Source organism: Sturnus vulgaris, chromosome 9, assembly GCF_052056855.1.
Source record: "Sturnus vulgaris isolate bStuVul1 chromosome 9, bStuVul1.hap1, whole genome shotgun sequence".
Lineage (NCBI taxonomy): Eukaryota > Metazoa > Chordata > Aves > Passeriformes > Sturnidae > Sturnus > Sturnus vulgaris.
The window spans coordinates 11,884,685-11,911,812 of NC_142251.1; the positions used below are offsets into that span (position 1 = coordinate 11,884,685).

The following is a 27,128-nucleotide window of genomic DNA, read 5'->3' on the forward strand; positions in this document are numbered from 1 at the left end:
TAGAGCTTAGGCAAGATTGTGTGAGGGGTATTGTCAGCACCGCACAAGGAGTTGAGGGCGTCGATTTTTTTTTTCCTAACGTGAATTTAAAGTATTGCCTGATCACTGCCAGCTCCAGGAAACCCAGATAGCGGTGGGAGAACAAGAAATTTTCCGCTAGGGAAAAATACAAATAATGTAACGTGAAGGTCGTGCTCCGGTACCACAAGCAGGACAGAGGCCTGGGCAGAGGGAGGGAGGAAGGCAAGGAGCTCCTGCCCCTGCCCCTGCCCCTGCTCCTGCTCCTGCTCCTGCTCCTGCTCCTGCTCGCTCGGGGCCAGAGAGGCGCCGCCCGCCCGGTGCCGCCCGGTGCCCGCCCGGTGCCGCCTCCCCGCGCCGCGGGCTCGCCAGCGGAGCAGCGCCCGAGCGGGAGGCAGAAGTTAACTTCCACCTGCCCTGAAGTCGCCGCTGCGCCGGCAGCAGGAGGCGGAGGCGGAGGCGGAGGCAGGCGGGGCAGCCGAGGACCCGGCTCTGGCAGGCTCCGAGGGTCCGGCCGAGTGTAATTCCCCCCTAATCCCCGCCACGGCGGCGCTTCCCTGGCCGAGCCATGTCTGCGGCTTCCCCGCCATGCCGAGCCTAGCGGGGAGCGGGAGGACTGGCGGCCGGGAGGCGCACAAAATGAAGACCCTGATGGTAAGTGCATTGTTGGCACGGCTCATCCCGGCTCCGGCGGCGGGGAGAGCAGGGGAGCGGCGCGCAGCGGAGCTGCCCCGGGCACCCTGCACACGCTCCAGCCTTAGCCGGGCTGCATCCCCGCGGCTCTCCGGGATCGCGCGAAGGCGACCGAACCTTGGTGGCGGCGGTCAAGAACTTTCCGCCTGCTTTCTTTTATTCGTGTTGTTCGTGGTTTGGGGGTTTTGTGCGTGTGTGCGTTTTAAGGAGCGTACAGAAAAGCGATCTGCTTAAAGAACGAAGCTGGAGGTAGCTGGGCGGGGGAAAGCGCTACAGTCCCCAACACTCGTTAAAATGCACGAATGAGATGCCCAAAGGGGGACGGCGGCACGGGAATGAGAGGCGCGGGGTAGCCGGGCGCACGGAGGGGAGAAGAGGCGAGGCAGCAGGGCTGGGGGAGAAGGAGGGAGGCACGGGAGCGGGCTGGCGAGGGGGCAGGAGAAGGACGGAGGGGCTTCCCCGGTTCTCCCCTCGCACTTCTGCCGGGTGTCTGGTGGGTGAAACTTGCAGGTGCGCCGGCGGGGAAGCGGCGCGCCCCGCCGGGCCCCGCGGCGGGGGGAGCCCGCTGAGCCGGCTCTCTCTGTGCCCCCCGCAGCGCCACGGGCTGGCCGTCTGCCTGGCGCTCACCACCATGTGCACCAGCTTGTTGCTCATGTACGGCGGCATCGGCATCGGCGGGGGCCACCCGGAGCCGCGGCGGCGGCAGCAGCAGGTGGCGGCGGTGCCCAGCCGCCCGCCGGAACGCGGCCAGCGCCACCCGGCTCTGCCCGTCGGGGCCGGCCTCCTGGAGGGCTACATCAGCGTCCTGGAGCACAAGGTGAGCCGCCGACCACGGGACCCCCCTCCCGGCCCCCGGGACAGCCGGGACCCTGCGCTGCCCCAGCCTCCCTCGGGGGACACCGATCCCCAACCTGCCCAGCTCTCCTTCCTGCCCCCCGGGAAATGCCCGGTTCCCCTCGGCGGGGTCGACTTGCCCTGCCTGGTTTGGCTTAAGCAGCCTCCGGGTGCCGTCGCTCCTGGCCGAGGGCAGGAATTAACCGGGGTCAGGAGCCGGGCTCCAGCCCGCGGTTGGGTATTTGAGCGGTGCTGCTTCTCTTCTCCCTTGCACAGCAGAAGAGGGGGGAGGGTGAAGTATTTTGTTTCTAATATTGTATGCTCTAGGAACAGTACAAATGTATGTTTATTATGATATTCGTAAGGGTTAAATAATGAGGTTTATTTACTGGAGGGCAAAGTCAATAGGTGTTTATTCTTAGCTCATTTTGTCATAGGAAAGAAAAAAAAGTCTCCCGCAGAAATGACCTTTTCATCCCCCTTCTGGGAAGCAGAAGTTGTCACCCATACTTTCCATTCTAGAAACTGGGGGCACTTCTTTAATGGAGAACAAAATTATGTCCCTCCCCTTGACAGAGGAATTACCAGGCTGTATTGTCAGACTAATACTTGTTTACCAGAGATAGGCAGACTAAGCTTTGATAGTTCACAGGACAGATGTAGTGACATAAAGTGAGCAAGGTGGCACATCCATGCCAAAGAGATACTCAAGCTTCAGCAATTTTCTCAGAAGGCAGATTCCTCTGCTTTTTGTTTGGTGTTTGTTTTGTTACTTTCACCTGGAAATTCCAAGGTCTTCCTCTTCCAAAACCCCAGATATTGTTTAGTGCACACACATCTTGCAGTAAAAATTTACTTTAAAAAATAAACAAGAGAAATGTGGATTCGCAACTTTCTTATGTTTTCACATCCAGACTGACAACCTTCTGAAAGATATGTTGTCAGACAAGTTACTGGGCTCAGTTTAAAGGTACTGTGTGAAGACTAATGACTTTGATATACAGAGATTTTTATTGTTCCTTCTGGCATAACTTTCTATGCAAGAGTTATCTGTAGGGCTCTTAGCACAGAAAAATTGCACATGATGGTGCCTTGTAGGCTTTATTTGCTTTCTTACATGGTTCTTCTGGAAATTCTCAAATGTAATTTCTATAGAAAAAGCAAGTTTGGCCATGGGCTTTCTTCTGCCTGACATGTACTTTTGTAATTCTTTTGTTCTTCTTGGACATGACTGTAGTGATAGGTATAGATATATGTGCACATGGTTTTTATATCCAGCAGTAATTGAAAAGACATCTATGGGTTTTTTGGGATGCATGTGTGAGTAGCCTTCTGATTCTGATAACATCTTGCACTGGTTTCTCCAGGCTTACAAACATCCCTCATTAATAAGCCATACTTAAAATCATTGTTCTGTTATTTTCCAGGGTAATTTTAGTATTTCCCTGTGTTTTAGAGAAAGATGGTCCTTTGGCTTTTTAATATATTGTAATATGGCCCAAACCCCACAGATACTCCATTTCTGAATTCCATTTCACGCAGCTCATGCATCACAGTATTAATCTGCTGAAGGTTTAGTAAATTTTCCACCTAACTTCTATGGGTCAAAAAGAATATTGTGCTATCCCTGCTGTGTTCCCAGCTTGCATTGTCTTATTTTAATGCACATGAGGTCATGCAGAGAGCTGTGCCACTGTGGTATACAGAGCAGTGAGGACACTACATTGCCATACGGAGACGGGGGAGCAAGGGACTTTGTCTCTTAATAGTGTATTTTTTTTTGTAATTTTATTTGGTAGTCAATGTACTTGTAACAGACTTACAATCCCAGAATACATTGGTTTCATGTGTAATGAAAAATGGAGAATGCAAAAAAATCACAGGAATTAGTGGTTTGGAAAAAGAAGGATGCAGGATTGGTGGTGGTGAGAATAGGGAGAGAGATAGCAAGAACTGAGGAATAGTGAGACATGTTCAGAGAACATGTGGTTTGGGTGGGACACTGGAAACTGCAGAGAAGACAACATGAATAGCAAGCGAAATGAGGGAATTGGGGAAGTTTTAAGGAACATGAAGAGAGCTGCAAGAAGAGAGCAAGGTAGAATTCTGTAGCTGTGAAAAGGGCATGGTATTTGAAAGACGGGGAGGTCTGGAAGGAGATGAGAACTATCTGTTGTTTGAGGACAACAGAGGTAAGGCAGGAATGAGTTCAGCAATGGTACATGTTGTTTTGATAGCACAGAGGTAATGGTGTGAAATGACAATGAATGGTAGATTTCTCACAGTATGGCTTCCTTAATTTCCCATATAGAATCTTGGAATTATCTATCAGGTTGAATGACGTGAAGCTGAATGACCATTATGCAAAATTCATCCTTGGTATGTGTTCATGCATGAATGACAGGTAGCAGTAGACTGAATGTCTGGATCATTCTTGTGCTTGTTTCTGGATCCCATAATTTGCTTTAACACGAGAATGTCCTTTCATGTGTTGTACCCATTCTGGTGCATTTAATGAGAGTAAGTATGCACATATATGTAGAAGCTGTAGGACAGGTATGGAAGTTTTTAATCCATAATCACAATGCGAGTATTGACACATCAGCTGTGTAAGTATGTGGTAGTAAAGATGTTTCTCTTCAGGGACAGAATTTAACAATTGTCCTCATTGTGAAATATCGTGTATTACAAATGATTGTCACTCCTAGCAATACAGCTCATTTAGTAGTGCCAGATGATCATGTATGGAGACTATTTGCCAGAAAATCTAGGCACTTAGTACTAAGTAACTATGATTTTGAAATATAGTCTGCAATATTATAATTACCAATTATTTTTCTCCTTTTATTTTATATTCAGTAAGAATTGCAGTTCCTCATCCATACTGTCAAGATAAGCAGGCAGTCTCTGTGAATACAGTAAAATATGTAATTTTTTTTACTAGGTGGAAGAGGTTTTCTGCAGGAGTTTCTAGTCTTTGCCTTTATCGTTTCTGCAACCCCATTTTTCCATGAGTCAAGCATCAGAGATCAGAAGCCCTGTACTTAGCTTTAGTAGCCTTTCCCAGTTTAGCAGTGTGTATATAATTTTTGTTGAGCTGAATTCTTGGAACAAAAAAAAATCAGAACTGCTGTGGATTCAGAGATGCAGGTGGGTTCTTGTCATTTCACCTTTGCATGTTGCAGAGTAGCAGCAGTTGACAACCATTGTTGATGGATATTTGAAATGAATAAATAGTATGTCTTTTTGTTCCCAATAGCCAGATGTATCCTAAAAAAAAAATCTCACATTTTGAACAGAAAATATGGTTTGCTGATAGTTATAGAGAGGTCAAGGACTGAAAGAAAGTGAAGTGACAGCTTCTACTTCTAGGAGCTGTTGCTTCCTACAGAGGCACATTGAGTGGAGCACTGCTTAGCTACTGCATCTGCTCTGCAGTTAGAAAGGACAAGAGTCCTGTCAAAGTGACATCTTTCATGAATTCTTTGAGTGTTATCCTGAAATTAAAGAGGTTTTATCACTGGCATTGAGGAAAGCAGAATTATGCTCTTCTGTAGGGAGGCATGAGGATAAGCCTTTCTGTTGATTTATCATAGTGCCAGCAAGAAATTACAATGCTAATATTTTTAAAGCAATTACTGCATACAAATAAGAGAAAGTTAATGAAAATAGGAAACCTAGTACTATTCCAGAACTTGAAAGAAATAAATATTTAACCATTATATTACAATTCTGAAATGAATGTGAGAACATGTCTCTGGATAGTTAAAAGGCTTTTTACCCAGTATTGACTCAACAGTTGCTGCTGCAAATAAGATATGAGTTTGTCACATATGTAATGGAATAATATTTCAAGCCATTGGGGATTTTGTTTCTTAGAAAATAAAAAAAAAATAAAATCAATCCTGCAGTCAAAATGTATGATTTATTAGAAACACTTTAAAATACCTTAAGAGCAAATTGAGATCAACATGATAATTTAAGTGATCACAGCGATTTCTTAATTTATGATAAAGTGAATTATCATATGCAAAGAAATCTTGGTAATCCCTCTAAATTAATGCAGATCGGAGACTAGTGTAGTTAATGAAGTGTTTTGAGAAAGAGTCATTCTGCAAATAGTGCTGCTGTAGCTCCTTAATCTCTGAGTTGCAAAAAGTTGCCCTTGGATAAAACTATTTTTTTGGGGATAGTAAACTTTGTGCACTTAAAATCAGGTGGGAATCTTGCCATGCTTGATATTATTTTTAGCAATTATTAAGTCAAATGACTTTGGAATTTTAATTTTTACCTCATTAAACCATTGACAGTTTGGGGCTGGATATTTTTGGAGGGCTTCACTAAACCAGCCTTCATAACTAAACATAGAAATGAGAATGAATCAAATTATTTTGAAGGTTTTAGTGTTTTTTAAATGGATTTTTCACAGAACTATAATACATATTACAGCAAAACAGCTTGTCTTGCCTGAGGTGGGTTCAAGTCCACAGAGTTAAGTAAACCACGTACCATGATTTCATTACATGTTCCTATTTGCCCCTGAAATTCTTACCTGCAAAGGAAAGAACACAAACTTTATTATGCAATTAAGGATTTGATGGAGTTTTTATTATATGAGAGATCCACAAGGGGGAGACTTTATTCTAGAATAACCTTGCTGGGGACACTTCCATGTGTCAGAGACCTAGGCAAGGTGGCAGTCCAAAATGCCCTTTGCTCAATGCTCTCTTGGCTTCCTGGCTTTTTGTATTTTTAGGTACCATAGTTACCTACCACTGATAAGCTGTAGGTTTATTTAAATCCTTATAAAGTTGGCATCTTAAAAAAGTGTATGGAATATAACTGACTATCCACACACAGAGCAGAGACAACTGTTTTTCCAGATCTACCCAGCTTTTCAATAATGACTGTCCTGTGCTTTACAATTTCTTACTTTTGAGCTACTGCAGTAGTGTGCTTTTTCTGGCTAACATTCATTTTGATGATCCTTTTCTAAAATGTTTAGCAGTTTCTGTGTGCACTAGCTGCTCACTGCTCACAGGACAGTACAGAGCCCACAGCAATCACAGCAAATTGTGGTACATTTTCCTGTTTTCCTGTTTTTGGAATGTCTGCAAGGAACCAGTAGTTCTAGCATGCCACTGCTTCTGCTTAGAATATCTTGAAATATTTTAAAATGTTTACATGTAGGTATCAGGTGCTGTGCAGTTTATACATTTATTTTATGAAAAAGGCTGTGTTCTGTAGTTGGACATATCTTTTGTAGAATTCTGACTCCAGTGCTTGAGGGAGAAATGTTAGCTAGGATCATAAGAAAAAGTCATATTTTACAATTAACAGTATTGCCTAATTCTTTCTAAAACTAGTGGTGTTAAAGATGAAATCTAACTAGGAGGGGTAGTGAGTCCAGGCAGAGGTCAGGATCTGTTGCTTTAAAAACTGTCTCAAAAGAGCACAGGTACTATTAAATATTGAAATGTCTCTGAAAATGAAAGATGCTTGGTATGCATCTAGTGCATGATGTTGTAAATGTTCATCAATGTAGCACGGTGGATAAAAACCTACCCAACCACAAACTAGCCATGTTCTGATCATTTCTTGGTGATAGAGAAGATAAAGGAGAGAAAATCATTGTTGTAATACTGAAAATAAGAGATGGTTTGGGAGTTTATACTAGGTGAAGATCTTGCCCTGTGTAATTTATGACACTATGTGATATAGCGTTGTTCTTTCATTGAAACTGAAGCAAAAATATTATTTCAGAGACTGCACCACAAGATATTGATGATTTATTTCAGTACAAACATAAATAGTAGATAGTCAGGTCGACAGTTGGAGCAGAATTGTGTTTTAATTTTCTCACATTTAAAAAAGTCACATCTCACCACAATATCTGATACCATGTATTGGTCATGATATTTTATCTTACTTTTGCAACTGACCAAGACAAAGTGTTTTTTGTGGTTTTGTTTTGTTTGTTGTTGTTTTTATTTGTTGGGTTTTTCTTTTTATTTTGTTTGCAGAAGAAAAACTGCAGAATCGTGAAGATGATAATTTTTGCACTTTTTTTTTTTTTACTGATTCTGGATTATATTAATTTTTCACGAATTATCCTGGTTTCTGAAAGGTGAAAAATGAGTAAATATTTTCTGTTTTATGAATATCATACACATAATATTTTCATGTCTGGATGCTGTCTGTTTCCCTCATCTGCTTACCTGTCTTTTGTGAACATACAAAATTCTTAATTCAGTGGATTTACAAAATACTTTCAAGCAGGAAATTGGTGACACTTTGCTGGTGAAGTTTGTTCATCTCTCATGCAAAGCCCCTTAATTTTTTTCTCTTCACTTTCAGCATTAATTTCAATGACCACATTTGCATTTTTAGTATGTGTTGAAGTATATTATATTTGATAACCATTTAAAGTTGCTATATTGTGCACTTCTTTTTCACATGATTTTTCACTCTGAGCATTTTAGGCTATTTTCATCTTCCTGTGAAGACAAAGTGTTCTTTTGAAGGTTTTTAATCCTTGGTGGAAGGAAGTCTGAACTAAATGAGATTTTCAATGACATGAAATGTAATTTTTGCTCACAGCTGATGGATATCTCTCAATAGAGTTCCTTAAATTCTCCCTTTCTGCTTGTCCTGGGGCATAAGTGGATATTGAGTGTCATCCTAACTATGTGATATCCTCAAACCAGTAGATTGCAGGTAGTTTCCTTTTGCCAGTGACCTTCCTTGTGAGCTGAACCTGTATTGCTCAGTAACGCTCCATGTGCACAGCCTTGATGCTGAGGTGGCCTTGATACGAAGAACTCAGTGCATTAATTGAACTTCTAATTAGGGCAATTATGATCAAATCAGCAGTCGTTTGGTGCTGATATAAGCAGATGTGACAGCACAAAAGCTACTTTGAAGGTGAGGTGAAGCATCATGGTATTTAACCTCACTCCATTTTAACTCATCCCTAAGCAATCTCCATTAGTCATCACCCTTTCTCTAATAGTTAAAACCTGAAGTGCTAAGACCAGGTTAACTACTGAAGGTTGCTGTCAGCTGGAAAAGCAAATATTTTCAGTTCAAAAACTGCTATTAATTTTTCTCTATTGTCATTCTGAAAATAGCCAAATGCAGTTAAAAATAGGAGTCACATAGGCAGTGAGGAAACGAGTCAAGGCTGAAACTTTGTGCCTTCAGTTTGCAACAGAAGTGCAAAATACAGATGGAGAAGTGGAGCTCTGAGGTGTCCCTCAATAGTCTATATGAAAGACAGAGCTGGGCACTGAGGAACATGTACACATTGCTGTAGAGAATCCAGCACATTTGAACTGAAGTTAGGCAAATCTGGTAACACTTTGTGCCTGGGCTGTATTCAGAGGGACACAGGAAGAAAGAGAAGCACAGTGTGTTTATTACATGCAGTAATGAATACTGAATCCTTACTGAAACCTTGTGAGCAAACTTCAGAATAAGACTGGGTTATTTTAAAACACAGAGAGGGAAAACGGATGCATTTAATAGATTAGTAGAGTATTTTTTCACAATGACAGTGTAGTACAAAGTGTTCATTTTCTAAGATAAGGGAACAGTAATGAGTTTATATGGTATACAAGCAGCATAGATCAGGTTTTCTTAATTCAGATTTAATAATGTGGACTGTTGTAAGTAACACAGAACAAGAATATATAAATGTGTGTCTTGATGCTGAATACAACATGTTAGGAATTCATTGCAGCTGTAGGAAAATTTCTATTATGGAATGGATGGCTTAGTTAGAAATAACCTGGAAAAGGAAAATGTTTCTCAATAAACATTCAGTACATTTGGAATATGCATTTTTGTTTAGCAAATAATATATTTTGAATTTAGTGTGTTATTAGCATCCTCAGGTATTGGCATGATGTTAATATTGCAGAAACAAAATACTCTGTAAATTTTGTACTGTTAAAATATATCTTGCCCACAGCTATAGCAGGTCATAAAACTAGATATAATAACACTCAGCAGAGCATCAGTCTAAGAGCTAGCTCTAAAGAAAAGAAAAATTCTGCGGTGCAAATTTGTGCAAATGTACATCTGTACCAAGCCTTGTGCACAGGAAAGTTAAAGGGACTCGTTATGTTTAAGAATTGGCTGGCTGATAAACAGGGTTCTAGAGACCACATTCATCACCACCTGTGGGCTGCTCACACGTTTGCTTGCATGAGGATAAAACCTTTTCTCCCAGGTTGAGATACCAGGCTGTGTTGTGCAGGCAGTGACATGAGTTACAGCCAGGCTCATTCCCTTCTAAACTTTCTTGCCTGCATTACTTCCTCTGTGGATAGACACTTTTGTTCCATTTCAATGAACTTCACTCTTGTGACATGTACAAAACAGCATCTGAGGAAGCACATAACTACAGAATCCTAGAACCCTACCATGGCTTGGCTTGGAATGGACCTTAAATATTTTTTTGTTTCACTCCCTGCCCCGCAGGGCAGGGACACTTCCCGCTAGACCAGGTTGTTCCAAGCCTTGTAGCACCTGGCCTTGAACACTTCCAGGGATGGGGCAACCACAGCTTCTCTGGACAGCCTGTGCCAGGGCCTCACCATGCTCACAGTGAAGAATTTTCTCCTAATATCCAGTCAACACCTATTCTCTTTCAGTTCAAAGCCATTCCCTCTTGTCACAGGATACAATGTTTTCTGCTTCAGCTCTACTGTATTTCATGTATAGTACACACCAAATTTAATAAAGCAAGGATGTAATAATCTGAGAGTATATTTTAAACAGCCACAGTTGACACAGACAGGAAGGTAGCATGTGGCTGTGGGCTGATGAAATGATGCAGAGATTCCAATGCTGGCAGAGGCTGGGGCAGTAAGTCTGCCTAGTGTCGTTTGAGACAGCCTTGTTAGCTTGAAACCAGAATAGTCACAACTGTATCTGAGCGAGTAAACCCTGTTCACATTTCTTCTGGAGCTGGGCTGGCTCTGCACTGTGCTTTCTGTAGCATTTGGAGGTCAAGATAGGTGGAAGCTCCATGGAGTGCCCGGGGAATAGTGGTAAAGACACGCCAACAACACATCTGCACAGTTCTCAAGTGAAGTGCCAAGGACCCAAATTGCATTTGGTATTCTAGCTTCAGCCAGAGTATTCTTTAGTTTTAGCCGTCGAAATTAGGTACAGCTTGTATTTGAAGAGTCTGAACCTTTGGCCGCAGCAAAGACGTTTAGAGAACATGGTTTCCAGGACTTGTCCATGGTCCTTATGAGAAAGCTTTTGGACAAACACGTGGAAGCAGTGCTTTCCCTTTATCCTCAGTCTGAGTGCAGAGCTCAGGGGCTCACAGGGAGTATGTGCTATTGTACAGCCTGTGCTGTCCCTTCCCTGCCCTCCTCCAGCTTTCAGTGTGGCATCTTTGGGTCAGTCCTTCTGACATTTGGCTTAATTTCATCCATGGAGATTAAAATAATGTCACATGTGCTCCTAAAATTGGTTGCTGTCCGTTTTAGTCCTAATGCTAGTGTAAAAGGGTTAGTTTTACACATCTCAGCATATTGGTTGACTCTAAAATAGAAACATAAAACCTCAAAATAGAGCCGGTGGTCTGAATGCAGCTGCCGAAGCAGTGCAGAGTTAGCACTGCCTGTCCTTGCTCAGCTCATCTGCCTGTGCCTGGAAAATTGCAGGTGAACTCCTGTTTTTAAAAAACAAGATATGACAAAACACTTCATTTCATTTAGGTGACTTCTTTCACAGAGTTTATATTCCATAAAATGGTCATGTTGATATTATTGATAACTATCTAAAATACATTTTATAAATAAAATACCTGTAACAAAGTCATTGCTCTTTCCATTTATCCAGCTATTTCTATATTCTCTTTGTAACACCACTCCAGATTTCCTTCTGTTTTTAATAGTGATTCATGAGCCTTACAAAGACTGAGACAGTTTGTTATAATATTGCTCACATTATCCATGAGAACTACCTCAGCCATGAATGGGACTGCACATAATACCCAGCCCTTCAGTGAGGTTTTCCCAGTGCCAGCTGACATGATGTCTAAGCATATGTCAGGATGGGATTTTGCCAGCAGACAGGAGCACGCTCTGCCCTCCCTTTGAGCTGCTCAGAGAGGCACAGGCTCTGCTCTGGCAGCAGAGCCACTGCAGTTTGCCTGTTGTTAAGCCAGAACTAATAAGCTTGACTGAAAGGCAGGGTTTACTGTGCTGGGCTCAATATACGTGGTGTGGTTATGTAGCTTTCACATGGAGCTTCTCTGAGTCCTGCAGTCGACTCCTGGGCAGCTCTGGTGTGTGCTTGGCTCTATGGAACATGGTCAGTATTTGCTTGCATCTCCCAGCAAAAAAATGCTGGTCTGTGTCCTAATGACTTCCTAACTCTGCTCCAGAGGAGATTTTCAGTCCACTGCCATGATTTTTTTGCCTTACATGACTGAGAATATACAGAGTAGTCTTGTCACTTAAATTTTGGTCATTAGTTTGCCACATGTTTAGTACACTTAACAGAAAAGTCTATTTTTCATAATTTCTTTCTTGTACTGTAGCCTAATATGATAGATGATGTTGTGGATCAAGTTTTCAAAGTTTGAAATGAGACACTAAATTTGGTTCACAGAGCATGATTTAGTAATCTGAATCACCACTTACAACAAAATCTGCTGTTTTCACTGGGCAGATACTTGCTGAAAAAAAGATTTTAATTTCTTTGCTTTACAAAATCATATTTGAGCACGAAGCTATGTGGTTTTTTGCTTGTAACATGGCTATTTCTGTATGCACAGGTTATTTAATTTGTAATGTTTGTGTTTTCATTTGTCTTTTCTTATATTCTTACCATGTATATATTGCTTTTGAAATATTGACAACTGTATCTTAATTTTGGTCAGTGAAGAATTTTTGCTGATAGGATATTTAGTAATGTCTTCACTAACAAGGGACTGGTTTGCCTTCGAGCCTCAGTGCTACTCTTGCCGTATGTACTTTTCATATTAATGGATTTAATTTGGATTTAATTTTATGAATAGCCAAAAGCTCTGGTTTTAACAAGTAGAATCAAAACTCGAGCTGCATTTTTCACTTTTTCTCTATCTGCTTTATGTCTCAGTAGCAGTGCAAAGAAGCAATGAACCTAGTTTTAGATATGCTGAATATTCTTTCTCAGGGGTAGTGTTGATGTGTCCCTGATGGTTTAAGGGCGTAATTGAGGTACTTTGTGCAGCTGGTACATGTGGAGGAGGGATATCAGGGCCAGGAGGGTATCTCTGGTATTAATGTGTCTGATTTCTTCCAGCACAGTGAACCCTTTTGATCTGTAGCAGTTTATGTAATACAAAACAGCTTTCAGGGTATCTTTAATTATGCCTGTGGACATTTTGGGATGGAAAGTGAAATGAGGCTTTGGAATCACCTTTCACTCCCAGCTGTGCTGATTTGAAGCTGGCACAGCTTGTTAACCTCCTGTAAGTGTAGGGATCATGTTCCTGCTCTCATGAAATGTGCAGCATCCTGGGCTTCAGTAGAAGGTGTGGGTGGCTCTCAGTCTTTCTGTCAGAGCTCTCAGTGCTGTCAGGATGGAAGAGCAATATATTCCATACACAGACATCCATAGAAACTGCAATAGCATGTATCTTCAGAGTGAGATTTGAGACACCTCACGGGATCTGCAGACCTGTCTTTGAGGTTTCATACTGCTAAGGAGCTCGGTGAGGCAGCTGCACTGGGTGCACCTGGAAATAGAGTGTATGCTAAAAAGAGACTGAGCCATTGTGCATCTATCAGTGCTCTCAGACAGACACATATAGAATAAATTGACTGATGATATGATGCATTAACTTTATTAAAAGTTTCTCAGAAATTATATTTTTTAATTATGCCACTTTCTAGGTATATTTTTCAGCGTGTTAGGAAGATGGCATATTATGTTTGTAGTGCATAATGTGAAAAAAATCATTTTAACATGAAAATTAATGTCCTAATATTTGAACTTTAAGGTATGCTGCTGAATTTTAACAGTATATAGCAAATAAAAAAAGAAGATTAATTCTTTTTGAAGGTGCAAGAGGTGATCTCATCCATGCCATACTAAGTCCAAGGATCTAACAGTTATTTAAGTTCTCAAAACTTCTTAAAATTGAATGCATTGTTCACAGCAAGTACATAAAAACCTTGTGACTGAGATCAGAGGTAAAAACAGCTGTAACAGAGCAGTGTGTAAGCCAGTTTAGCTAAAATTGAGTCCCTCATGATTGTGAATGATGAGGTTGCATCTGCTTGTCTTTCTTTTTTTTTTTAATTGCTTTGTTGTATACCAGTCCTTGCAAAGCACTGAGACTGGAATTCAAAATAGAAGCAATCTCTAAAAAATAGTTTCTCTTGGAAAACAGATAGATCTATCAAATTATTTTTTGCTTCATGTCCCATACTTGACATCAGTGAAACTACTGAAAATTACATTACAGTGTGTTTATTAAACTTGTGCTCCTATGCAGTAATACACATAAGACATCTTATACTGCCTTAAGGATTAAGTTAAGCTCCTTTGTCAAGCCTGTTGGTATGGCAGGACTGTTAATCTTTAACTGTCAGACTCTGGTTAGATCCTTCTTTAGGCTGAGGCCATGGCTAAGTGCAAAGAAATTAAAACAAATCAACTCCTGGTATTTATGCTTTCATGTTTTTGCACAGAGCAATCAATAAAATGAGAAGCTGGTTTAGACATACATATTTCTATAAGAAGATTGTATTTCAAGCTGTTATTTAGCAGCATCATATTTGCTTTATGTTTATGGTTGTGAAATATGAAGACAAAGTTGGCAGTGTTCAAAATACTAAATTCATGAAAGTAAGATCTGCTCAGGATGACAGCTCATTGAAAGGAGGACAGAGGATAATTTTGTGAACCTACATTTCCTAGCTAAAAATCCTTCTACAGTATGTCCATGTTTTATTGTTACGTCAGTAATTATTTCTTACATTTTCCTTTCAAATTACAACATGAAGTCACAAAAGAAGAAATGTACTATAATGGCAACATGACATGACAACACTTGAAACAAAACTATGAAAAAGAAGGTGAAGCTGGGAGACAAAGTTAAATTCATTGTGAAAGATAAAGGTTAACATTTTAGCCCTAAATGGGGACAAAACTGATTTTTTTTTTTTTTTAGGTAAGGAACCTAATATTGTGTTATAGGCATCAAATGTTTGTTTTTCACTGGGAATATCTGTACCATATAATTAATATTGTTCTTGCTAAAATTTGTGAAGAGGAATTTTTAAATAATTATCTGATAATAGCCAAGCAGTGTAGTTTGTGCAAATATTTGTCAATGAAGTGATGCAGGTTGTATGTTGAAGCAGTAGGTAAAATATACTGTAAAGGAGCTTTTGAGTGTGATAGGTGCTTAAATTGTACTTTTCTACTCGGGCTGTACTTTTTTTAGTAATAGGAAAAAAAGCCCTCAACAAATACAATTTTTTTACATACTCCTTCAAGTATAGTTTCAAGTGGCTGTTTTTGCATTTTATGCACATATAATCTTCCCATTTTTCTGAAACAAGAGATTCTTTCCCTCAAATCATTAAATAATAATTCTTTCTGCTTATGTATCACCTTGCTTCTGAGGATCTCCAAGTGCCTTAGAAGCATTACATGGAGACTCCTGCTATAAAGTACAGGAGTATTAATTCCTTATGACATAGGAGGATAGTGGCAGAAAAAAGTTGAAACCATAGTTTTGATCTTGAGTGTCTGAAGAGGGGTTTAATGTAGGAGTTTGGAAAGCTCTGGACTGCTGGAAACTGAGGGGACTCAGCCTTGGGATAGGCACACAAGCAATCACTTTGAGATACCTGACTTTCATGCATGGCTTGGAAGTTGAATTTCTGACCTCATTCTGTGTAGCACTGAAGTTGTGTACAGTGGATTGGGAGAGTGGTACACCTGAAATGGATTTGAGATGGCTGCTCTGCTTACAGAGCTGCCCAACACAAAAAACTGAAGTGTGATTTCAGCCAGCCCTTCTGCTTGTACAGGGCTTGTACAGGTGGGAGATGGTTTAGCCCAGGTAACCAAAGAGAACACGAATTGTGGGTTTCAGTTGCAGATCTTGGAAATGGTGTGTAGAGCATTTGAGTTCCTTCTCCAGGAGCTGTTATAGCACAGTTTTGAGTTGGAGCTCACAACTCTTTGGAGTTTTCCAAAGAACCTTCTGATCTGTTTTATGGAGCTGTGTAACTCCCCCGGTTTCGTCATAGGTGGCAGTGTTGGATGTCCTGCAAGGTTGCCAGATTTACCTGTCAGACACACAGAAGAGCGCTTCCTTAAATGCAGATTTGTGTGGTGGCTGAATGAGACTTTTGTAGACCACACTTTCAGGTTCTGGCTTTCAGGTTCTGTCGAAGTGTCATCAGCTATGTCTGAGACATTGAGATCCCATTCTAAATTAGTACACAGGCACTTAAATTAAAGCCTTGATTTTTAGAGCATATTGATTCACATACTCTTTGCAACAACTCTGGTGGCTTAGGGCAAGTTAACTCTTTAGGCATTAGAGCTGATGTGCACAGCAGGGCTGCACTTCACAGTGTTTTGGGCTCTAATAAACTTCAGTGGGGTATGCACAAACAGGCAATGAACAGCATTAAATAGGCACCCTCAGGTCCTTAGGGAAACAGTCTATTCATCATACTGGCACCAACTATTTATTTTACATTAATTTATTATGCCTTGAAATATTTGGTGTATATTTTACACGGTACTGTATCATGCATTTGGTATTTATCATATGACATTTTATGAAAAATATATTATGTTTAAAAATAAAATATGTGAATTTCATTGATGGGGAAAAGAATCATGATAACGCATTTCAGGCTTCTTTTTGCATATTCAAATAGTACCATCTTATTTAATTTAAAGCAAAAACAAAATCCTTTCCTGGCTCCAGATGACCAACAAATAGGATGATTTAAAAGATATTTGAATATAAATGTAGCCAGTAACTGACTGATAGTTTTGAAGTATGAAGTCTATCACACAGTCCTATGAAACAAGAGTAGTTTGGGAAGAGGAGGAAAGAATCCTGCCATATACCTGTTAAGACCATCTTTAAGCACAAAGATGGCAGTAGTGTTTAGGCTGCCAACTGAGTCCTTAACCTCTTCAGAAATGCTGATCTAGTGTTTCCTTGGACACTGAGTTGTGGCAAAATCACTTGGGTTGTGACTGTTTCTGATCTAGTAGATGAAAATAGTGTATCTCTTTAAATTCTGTAGACTGTAAGGGCATCCACTGTGTGCTCGGTCTTTAGATAGCCCTCAGTTTTCTTTGCCTAAAATTTGCAGATTCTAAAGAGCAAGTACGGAAATTATAAATACAAGAGTGCAGATACAAAAGGTTTCAATTATTTTATGTACAGCAGTAGTGAGATATGAGCAACTGCGTACAGAAATACAGGATTTATGAAGTATGACCTTTGAAAAAAATTGAGGTCTTCTTTCAGGCTTAACATTATGCAGCAAAAGATTAAATGGCTTCCATTTGCTTTGCTTTCTATGGATTAGGAATAAATATTTTTCTCTTCCCTTCCAAAGGGTAAAAATGAAGATAAGATAGTTCATTCTCCTCATTTAAACTAGAAAAGTTTGAGAAGAGAACTGCAAGTAGTGAATCATGTTATCATGGATAACAAAACTGCAATAAAAGCTGCTGTGCACTCTTTTCAGAGTGAGGGCATTCAGACCAGGCCATTCTGATTAGACACTGAGATCCATGTATTGCACAGTGTTGTAGCTTAAGGTGGATACATGACTCACAAATGATGAACCCTGGCAAATCATCCATCAAGTGATGTTGAGACTGTCAGGTAAAGCAGACTCAAATAACATTTTTTTTCTTTATTATAATCCATCACTTCTTGTTGTGTATCTCCTAACACTTTTATATTGACAGACATTCTTGTAACTTTTTTCCCCCTTTGTATTTCTTGGGAGAACAAAAGCATAACACTGGGCTATTCCCACATGTCTTTGCAGAACTAGTGGGAGACACACAAGGTCAGGAAATGCAATGAATGAAATACCACTATTCAAAGAACCCAGCCTTGCTTCTGCTAAAACTCTGTGGAATTCTCCCCTGGAAATCAGTGGAAGCAGGATTAGTGCCCAAGTCTGCAGCCCAATCAATTGTTATTAGCAGAGGCTGCCAGTGCTGCGGGTGCAGAGTGCAAGATGTTAAGCTGCTAATCACCTCTCCCATGCTGGCATACAGATATTTTCTGATTCTGCTGTGAACTGTTGAAGTCTATAGATCAATAAAAGTTGAAGACAGGAAGGGCAAGGGTCAGGACAACTCTGTCAGGTTCATACAGGTTAGGAAAAAGAGTGTGAGGCTGTGGTCAAGGGCAGCTGAGGGAGCTGAGTTGTTCAGCCTGGAGAAAAGGAGACTTGGTGGACACTATTGCATCTGAAAGGAAGTTGTAGACAGGTGAGAATTGGTCTCTTCTTCCAGGTAATAAATTTCTTCACTGAAAGGGTGGTCAAGCATTGGAACAAGTTGCCTGGGGAAGTGGTGGAGTCACCATCCCTGGAAGTGTTCAAAACACATGTGGATGTGGTGCTCAGGGACATGGCTCAGTGTTGAGGGTGACAGTGCTGGGTTAATGGTTGGACTCTTATTGGTCTTTTCCAGCCTTAATAATTCTTTGGTTCTGTGATGAGGGACACTGAATCTTTGTCTTCTTCTTGAAACTAGCACTGAGCTCAAGTTCCAGCAGTTCCCTGAAAGGCCAGGACTTCTTGCATAAACCACTGGCCTTTTTTCTTGATTATTTTTCTTAACTGACGCTGTTTTTCAGTTAATATAACTTTTTAATCAGTGAGCTAAGAGGGATAAAATAAAGTGACATGTTTTGCTGCTGGTTAGATGTTAATGTGAATCCTGATTTCCTTTTAAATGTTATTCTAAATCTGAGGAAATGGAGAAAAGCTCTTGTATGTATTAAAAGTCTAGGAAAACAAACAAAATAACATTTGGCTGATGAGTTTGAAGGATGTGTCACATGACTTGAAGCCGGAGCTATGGGTACAGAAACTGTTTATAAGTACAAAACTCTAGTGTTTTTGTATACTTTTATATGCTTTTTTGTGGGGAGATTTACTATTTTAAGTATAATCTTGTTTGTAAATATTACTACACTGTAAATGACTTTGGATTTTGTAGCTGAGACTGAAAGAGAAATTCAAATAGCAAAGTATTTCTGGAACTGGACTGTTACTCTTGTTCCTTATTGAGAGAGCAACTCCATGCCATCTCTAAATTTATTCTCTCCTTTTGGTAATATCATTTGCAATGGTAAACAAGGTAGTTCAATTCTGTACTGTTTCCTGCTGTCTATACTAATGGCTCAGGGAGAGGTTGGTGTGAAGCCGTTTTTTGACACTTCACAATATCTGCCCACTTGAACACTCCTATAGAGTATTTTACAAGTATGAAATACACTTAGTGTAAAATAGAACCAGGCTAACTAGTCCTATTTTGGAATCTTTAGATTAAAACCCCAGCCCTTCAAGTGACTCTCTGTGTCTGCATGTGCCTCAGGTTTCAGAGTGGATGCCCCCAGACAAGAAAATTCAGGCTCTGTGTCGTGAGGTGTTACGTGGTTTCCATACTAGAGCATATGGCTGATAACTTTGTCACAGGCATTAGCACCATGGTTTAGATATGGGTGAGCTCCATGTCTCCTTACCTTTGCTCAAACTCCCACTTCTAAAAGCTCAACTCTCATTCCTGCAGTGTATGTTGAGAAACAGTGAAGATATAAAACACATGCTATCAGCACCATCATCTGACCACAAATTCAAGAGACTCAGGAGGGCATTTTCCTGTCTTAAGCATTTTTCTAAACACTGTGGACATATTCTTCTAGGACACCTCCCATGAAATTATGTTTACCTAATGCTTTGTTTTGAAAGCATTTAAGATAGGCAAATTATAATTTGCCTTTAGTGAGTGATATTTGTCAGTTCATTTGTTTTCTTAGTACTGAAATGAAAACAATAGGACAGCATATGAGGAATGCTTTATTCAAGGCCATTTAAAAAGTGAACTGCTACAAACAGACCTCGCTGTTGTTCCTGGCAGTGGACTAGTGTTTGAGACCAAAGCCAGCTGGACACAGAGAATAAGATGTTTATTTATGATAACCTTACTCCTTTAAGCCTTCTTGCAGGGCAGATTCTGAGGTGCCAGGTGCTTTCAAATAGGGGCCAGGGAGGCACTGCCTTTCTGTTGATTGTTCTTTTACCTTGATGTACCTCGTACATGCAAAGCTCTTGCTTGAGTGCTCTGAGCCCTTAAGGTAACAAATGGATCAGTGTTGTGGTTCTCATTTTAAAGGCAGCTGTTTGCTGGGGGACTCTCTCTTTCCTAGCCCATGGCTGTCCAGGAGGATCCTGGCAGCTGGTCAAGAGGTACAGCCTGGTTAGTTGGCATAAGATTTACTCAGTTCACATCTGTACCCACACTTGCTGCACCTGCTGTATGTTTGCTGTGGTTGTTTGATGAAAGATAATAACAAATTCTTGTTTGTTTTAAGAGGCTGAGTTACAGCCATGAAATGGGATAGAGACTGAAATTAGATGTTATATTGGGGTTGCATGGCAAGGCTTTAGTAGCAGGGCTACTACAGGGGTGAGGCTCCTAAACACTTTCCTTGTGTGCAACAGAGTCAAGATGGACCTGCCACTGCCACATCAGTGACAGTGCCTGTGGGGTAACAGATTTAAGAAGGGGGGGAAAAGCCTGTGAAACAACCTATGCTGGAGAGAGGAATGAGAGTATGTGAGAGAAAGTGCTGTGCAGACACCAAGGCCAGTGAAGAAGGAGGGGAGGAGGAGCTCTGGGTGCCAGAACAGAGATTCCCCTGCAGCCTGTGGTGCTGCCCATGGTGAGGCAGCTGTGCCCTGCAGCCTTTGGAGATCCACAGTGGAGCAGAGATCCACCTGCAGCTCGGCTATGACCCAACACCAGGGCAGGGGGATGTCTGAAGGAGGCTGTGACTGTGCAAAACCTGTGCTAGACCAGGCTCCTGGCAGGACCTGTGAAGAGAGAGCCCCCCTGGAGCAGCTTTGCTGACAGGGCAAGTGACCATGGGGGTGACCCATGCTGGAGCAGCCTGTTCCTGAAGGACTGCACCCCGTGGAAGGGACCCACACTGGAACAGTTTGTGAAAAACTACAGCCTGTGGGAAGTAGTAGTTGGAGAAGTTCCTGGAGGATTGTCTCCCATGAGAGACAGCATATGCTGCAGCAGGGGAAGGAGCAGCAGAGACTGCCTGTGATGAACTGACTGCAGCCCCCATTCTCCATCTTCCTGTGCCACTGGGGAAGAGGAGGTGGAGAAAATCGTGAGTGAAGTTAACCTGGGAAGCAGGGATGAGTGAGGGTGTTTTAAGATTTAGCTTTCTTTCCCATTATCATGCTCTGATTTGATTGACAGCAAATTGAGCTAATTTCCCCAAGTCAAGTCTCTTTTGCCTGAGAAAGTAATGGGTGATCAATCTCTCCCTGTCTTTACCTCAACCCAGAAGCCTTTTGTTCTAGTTTCTTTTCCCTGTCCAGCTGATGGGGAGGAGGGGAGTGATGGAGCAACTTTGGTGTGCACTTGGTGTCCAGGCAGGGTCAACCCACCACAGATGTTTCCACTTTTGAGTTAAACAATTATCCTACAAAGTTGCATAACTAAACTGTTTCGGTCTGGCAGGAGGTGAAGAATCATAATCCTTGGGAAACTATCCACAGGGCGTCACAACTGTATTTTGCAAGTAGCTGACATGTACTTTTTTGTGGAATGATTCAGTGATGTTAATTTTTATTTTACCTTCTGCAGCATATTTAACTGTGAAAGTAGCATGCTTTCTTTAGTATTTAATCCAGTGACATCTGTGAAATCACCACTTTTGAAGATAGGAGCAAGGAAACACTAGATTCAATATTTTCTCATAGGTAAAGCTTATGGAAAGATTCATCAGTTGTGCCAGTCCAGATTTGTCTTTCAGAATGGTCCATCTTCTTATTTGCAGTAAAAATGAGTGTAGAGATGGAGTGTGATACAGATGGGATTTGTAATTCACCTGTAGTGAAATTGTGATATATGGTGGCTTTGGTTTAACAAAAGGAATGGTTTGTGCTTTGAACCCAATGATGACAATATAAATCAGCTTTTAGTTACATTGTAGCTGTTTTTACCTTACATTATTTTTGAGACACCAGTGCTGAAGTGGAACATAGTGTAACATTTGTTGTAAAGTCAGAGAAGCTCGCTCCTTGGTCTTCTTTTGGTAAAGGTTAAATCCTGTGTTGGAGAACAGCAGCACTTTCAAAAATCCCAATTGCACTTTCATATATCATCTCAGTGTGATTTTTTTTTTTTTTAAGTTCTTTTTCCTGTGTGTTATTTTCTCACCTCAGTGTGGTCTGTTACTGTGCATTCAAATGAAATACACTGTTAAGATGTATAACAGTTGAAAGCCTCTGCTCTAAAAAGTCCAGTGAGACACATTTTCTCTTTTACTAGTAGATAGTGATAACGTAAATCTCTAATCTCATTAGTTTGTAAAAAACACTCCATAGCCCTTGTGTACTTTAAAAAAGCAGGAGGTAGAAGAGACATGATTAAGTTTTTAAGAATTGTAAGGAAAATGTTTCTTTTGCAGCAAAAATACACTTTTATTAGTTCAGTACTAATGTTTTGGAAGACAAGAGGGAGAGTCTTTGATTCTGAAGTTAGTATGTTCATGTCCTGCATGGAAAAACTTAGTATTTACATTAGTATGTTTGTGACAGAACTACAAAATGGCATGTTGATATCTTTTACTATTTATAATTTACCTTTCTGTCAATATTATTTTTCTTGTTCATCTTATCACCCCGCATGACAGGACCAAGCAACTTTTGTTTATGATTATTCTCAAGTGTGTTTCATTATTCTTGGCACTTACAGACTCTATCAACTCTTCATAGACGTGTTTAGTAAATAGCATTATTTTATACAAACCTTTAAATTTGACCAAAATTCATTTATTTGATATTTTGATATAATTGTCTGGGCTTATGTTAGAAGATGAAGCGTGTGCTATAGAATCTAAATTCCAGGTTTTTGTAAGAAAATTGTTGATGATTTCAGTGTATGATTTAGATAAAAAAGTAAGTTTGGTAGGGGACAGACAAGATGCAAATGGTAAGAAAATAGTCATCAGATGAACTCTCCATGCATTTGTCATTCACCTGGGTAATTTTCTCCTTGTTTTTCTGTCCATCCTACATTCCTAAATGTACATTTACATTCTTAAATTTAAAATTTACATTAAAATTTACATTCTTAAGTGTAATTGTCAACTTAAATTTGCTTCTCGGGCCGTTTTGTTGAAAACATGGAAAAAGGCTAAAAGGTCAATCATATTTATCTTAATGCAAATTATTTTTAGTAATTGTATTTTCACTCCTCATTGATTCTAATAGGACATAATACAAGTGCTGTAAAATCAGTATAAAATACAAAGTACTATTTATAGCATTATGAAGTTAAAAAAAGAAATGAACATTAATGTTCATGTGATTTTTGTATTTATTTTTATTAGCTGTGCAGTATAATTTATCAGATATGGTACACTGAATCCCATTGAAATCAGTGAGAAATAGATATGTGACTATTCGCTGTGCTCACTGACTTTAATATTTTGGTTATTTAGAGCTGCTAAGTGTTTATTGTCAATATTCTGGCCCTTTTCTCCACCTCCTGGGAGGGGGTTCTCTGAAATTCAGTGCTTTTCCAAACCATCCTTCAGTAGTGCATCCTTAGCTCTGTCTTTTGGAATGTTAATGTCGAGTGCTTCCTTAGGGTTATCTTGGTTTTCATCCTGAATGTCAGGTAGCCTGATGTGGTGAACCCAACATTAGCATTCCAAGTATGTAGACAGAACTTTGATCTTGTACTTGATTAGAATTTATTAAATGAAAATGTCTTGTGTTAGATTCTGATGTCCTGGAGTCAGTACTAAATTCATCACTGACTTCTGTGGTGCATCTTAAGTAATAAACACTGAAATATATTCTGTGATTCTGTTATTGAGGGGAAAAAATATTCTTTCCTTTGGGACATACAGTCTCTTGTCTCAAGCAAGCTCGGAGATGCATTTACTTTTGCTTTGTTTCCCAAGAACTTCCAGTTCTGTAGAATTAAAAGCCATAGTCCTGCTAGCATATCAGCTGTTGAGCTGCTGGAATAATTGTAGTTGTATCAGGGTTTTATTTAGTAATGTATGTGACAGACATGAGAGGCTGTACTGTACATCTGCAGTCCTAAAACCAAAGGATGCTAAAGGATTGAGTTCCTCTAGCTTGAACTGTAATGGACTGATACCTATGGTACAATGCATTTATACTGGAGAGATATATGCAGGGTGATGGAGTCCTAGAATAATTTAGGTTGGAAAAATCTTCTCAGATCAAGTCCCACTGTTAACCCAGCACTGCCAAGTCCATATATGTGTGTATATATTCATGCATATATATATATATATATATATATACATATATATATATGTAGTGAGATCATATAACAGGTTTATTGTAAAATGCACACTGGAAACTATTTTGGTTCCTGGAATATGAGAAAAACTGAAACACGAAGGAACTTATGTCATGAATCTTAACACTTGGATTAGAAACTTGACTTGTTCACACACCATCTACTTGCAACTTTTAAGCTGAACTGATTAAACACCTGTCTCCCATCCTATACATTCATTAGCACAAAGTCTAGCTTTTTGAAATCATAAAAAAGTGGTTTGAGCTTTTCTTCTTTTTGGAATAAAATTCTATGGGTTTTTTAAAAATTATTTTTAAGATTCCAGTTTAAGTTCAACTGCTCTGAACAAGAAAAGTCCTTTTCCATGTTCCTTTGTGTTCTCGACAGGATTTCATTGGTGTTTTGCAAGTGTGTCTGAAGAGTTGGTGTGCCTTTGTATTAACACAGTTCTTGATATTTTCAGATAGAGTGTGATACAGGGTCTGGGTTTTTGCACAGATTTGGGGAACAGAGTATAACTCGAGCACTTCTTAATCAACAAGTCTAGTTTCATTACCTCTAATAGCTCATTTACCTACTGCTGGTTTTATGTTGTAGAAGAGTGTGACTGAAATTTTCCTCCCTGAAGCAGTGGTTTGAAAGTCAGAGAAGCAGCAGTGGCAGCAGCCACAGCCCTCTGTGCTTTTCATCCTGCTGGGTGCTGTGTCTGCAGTTCACCCTGCAGTCACCCTGTGTGGGGTTTGTGCTGTGTAGGGTTCATCCTGTGTGGGGTTTGTGCTGTGTAGGGTTCATCCTGTGTGGAGCTCATGCTCCAGCCACCTCCCTCGGGGGTTTCTCTCCTGTAAGCACCTTGTGCTGCATTATCTGGTTTGGTTGTCTGGTAGGTGCAATGAACTTTTGATCACCATCCTTTTTTAGCCAGGTTTTGATGTCAGGAAGAAAGCTGATGAATGCTTTTTTTTTTCTGATCCTCTCTGAGGAGTTATGTTTGAAGGACCGTGAATTGAAAAAATTCTCTTTAAAAATTATCTCATGTCGGTATCCATTATATTTTCTAGTACTCTCTTTGAGACTTCTGGATTTTGTCTACTCCATAAACACTACTCTTCATGAAATTTAACATTTTCTTGCCTTTAGCCCTTTAGCCCTGTCTTTTTTTTTTTTTTTTTGCTTTCTACTTTCTACTTCCTGCTTGCTTAGGTAATCCTGTTTTATATTTTGTTTTACTTCTACCTTTTGGTTTTCCCGGACTTCTGTTGTATCTTTGTGCTAAGTACACCTTGGAGGCTTATGGCACTAATCGGGGCTTATGATGCTTGTTTTCCTTATTACATATAATAAGGATCAATACCTCAGCTTGATTCCACCTAAGACTTCCATGTCTTTAAACAGGAATTAGGTTTGAGCCCCATAACCCTGCTAATGCAAGACGTCACATCTGTATTCCAGCTCGTGAGGACAGCTTTCCTGTTCAGGAGCAGATGGAGATTTGAGGAGTGCAGCTCCTCTGTGACCACGGTCAAATTACCTGAAACTCTGAGCCTAAAAGAGCCAGACCTCCCTGGAGTAAATCTAGTCAGGCATCCAGCCTGGAGCTGGGCAGAATTTCTCAATCCTATATTATTACACAGGTCTATCTTTAAATTGTGTTTCTGCAAATACGTTTATTTTGTCCTAGAAAGTCTTAATCCTAAAAAAGGAGGGGATTTAAATTTAAGAATTGAACAAATCTATGGTTAATTACAAACTACACTAATACAAGAAAAGATAAATTTAATACCATGTGCCCAAATCTTCATATTAGTTACTAATTTAAAGCTATCCTATACAGTCAGTTGTTTGCAGCTGTAAATATTCTTTGTTATTATGTATCAGGAGCTTTTATGGATAGCTGGTTTGACTGCTGTTGCAGATATGTTTTGATAACTATAAATATTTGTTTTTTCTTCGTAGGTGATTGCTTAGAGAGCAAAATTTGCCTTCTAAAATCCTAATGAAGTTAAGTATCATGAATAGTCCAGAATATAACAAATGTTATTTTAGCTATTTAATGGATAAATGAATACCCTGCACTTTTGCAATTTTTAATGGACATTCATAAATAAGCTATGGGAGAAATATAATCCCTTTAGCATTGCTGTATGTTGTCCTAAAATGAGGCTGAGGTTTGGTAACTGTAGTTTGTGGAGAAATTAATCATTTTGAGTATACAAAATCACTTTAATATGCAGTAGATTTCCTTGTGTTTTGAAGATCAAAGAAGGCATAAACATGAAAACAAATAGGATCTGTTTACTTATTTTGCTCTAAGATAAAGTGGAGTCCCGAGTGAATTTATTTTAATTATTGATTTCATGTCAAATAACTTGCATGACAAGAGTGTTTCTTCAGGTTTTTTTAGTGAATGGAATTGATCTGAATGTGTTGCATATAGTTCATATATTTTGTGTTTTCCAGTGAGCCATGTTATAATACTCGTGAGAGGATTAGTTTCTTTCATAATTCTCTTGTACTATTCTGTATATAAAGGGACCAGCCTTAAAACATTCTTTGATATCAGTGTATCTGGCTTCTTGTATGGACAACCTACCAGAAAGGAAAAACATTAAAAAAGATTTCAAGTTTTTGTTTTGGTTGGGTTTTGTTTTTTTTTTTTGTTTTTGTTTTTTTTAAATTGTAGATATTTCAAAACCAGATTTTTATATTTCATAAGACATATTTTTTATTTATGTAATTTTTATTTTTTAAAAAGCATTTTAGGAAAACCAAGTAACCCTGATATTGAGAGGAAAAGTATTTTCCTGGAAGCTTAGGTTTTACTTGTTTTTTGAAATCAACAATTTTCAAAGCAGAAGTGTTTTTGAAGGATTTCCTGTGAAGAGAATCTGTGTTCAAATTATAATCATCATCAGTATTTTTCCTTTTCTTCAAGAGGAATTGCTTAGTAATGACTATGGTGGGGTATGTTTGAGAGG

The 27,128-nt window shown here is 39.8% G+C and overlaps 1 protein-coding gene across 1 annotated transcript in view; it reads left to right on the plus strand.

The window, feature by feature from the left end:
- Positions 1–396: 396 nt before the first annotated feature.
- ST6GALNAC5 (ST6 N-acetylgalactosaminide alpha-2,6-sialyltransferase 5) overlaps positions 397–27,128 on the plus strand; it is a 70,303-nt gene continuing 43,571 nt past the window's right edge. The window contains exons 1-2 of the mRNA XM_014872212.2: positions 397–672; positions 1,307–1,528. Coding sequence (XP_014727698.2) covers positions 607–672; positions 1,307–1,528 — 288 coding nt within the window. The 5' untranslated portion in view covers positions 397–606. The remainder of the gene's footprint in view (positions 673–1,306; positions 1,529–27,128) is intronic.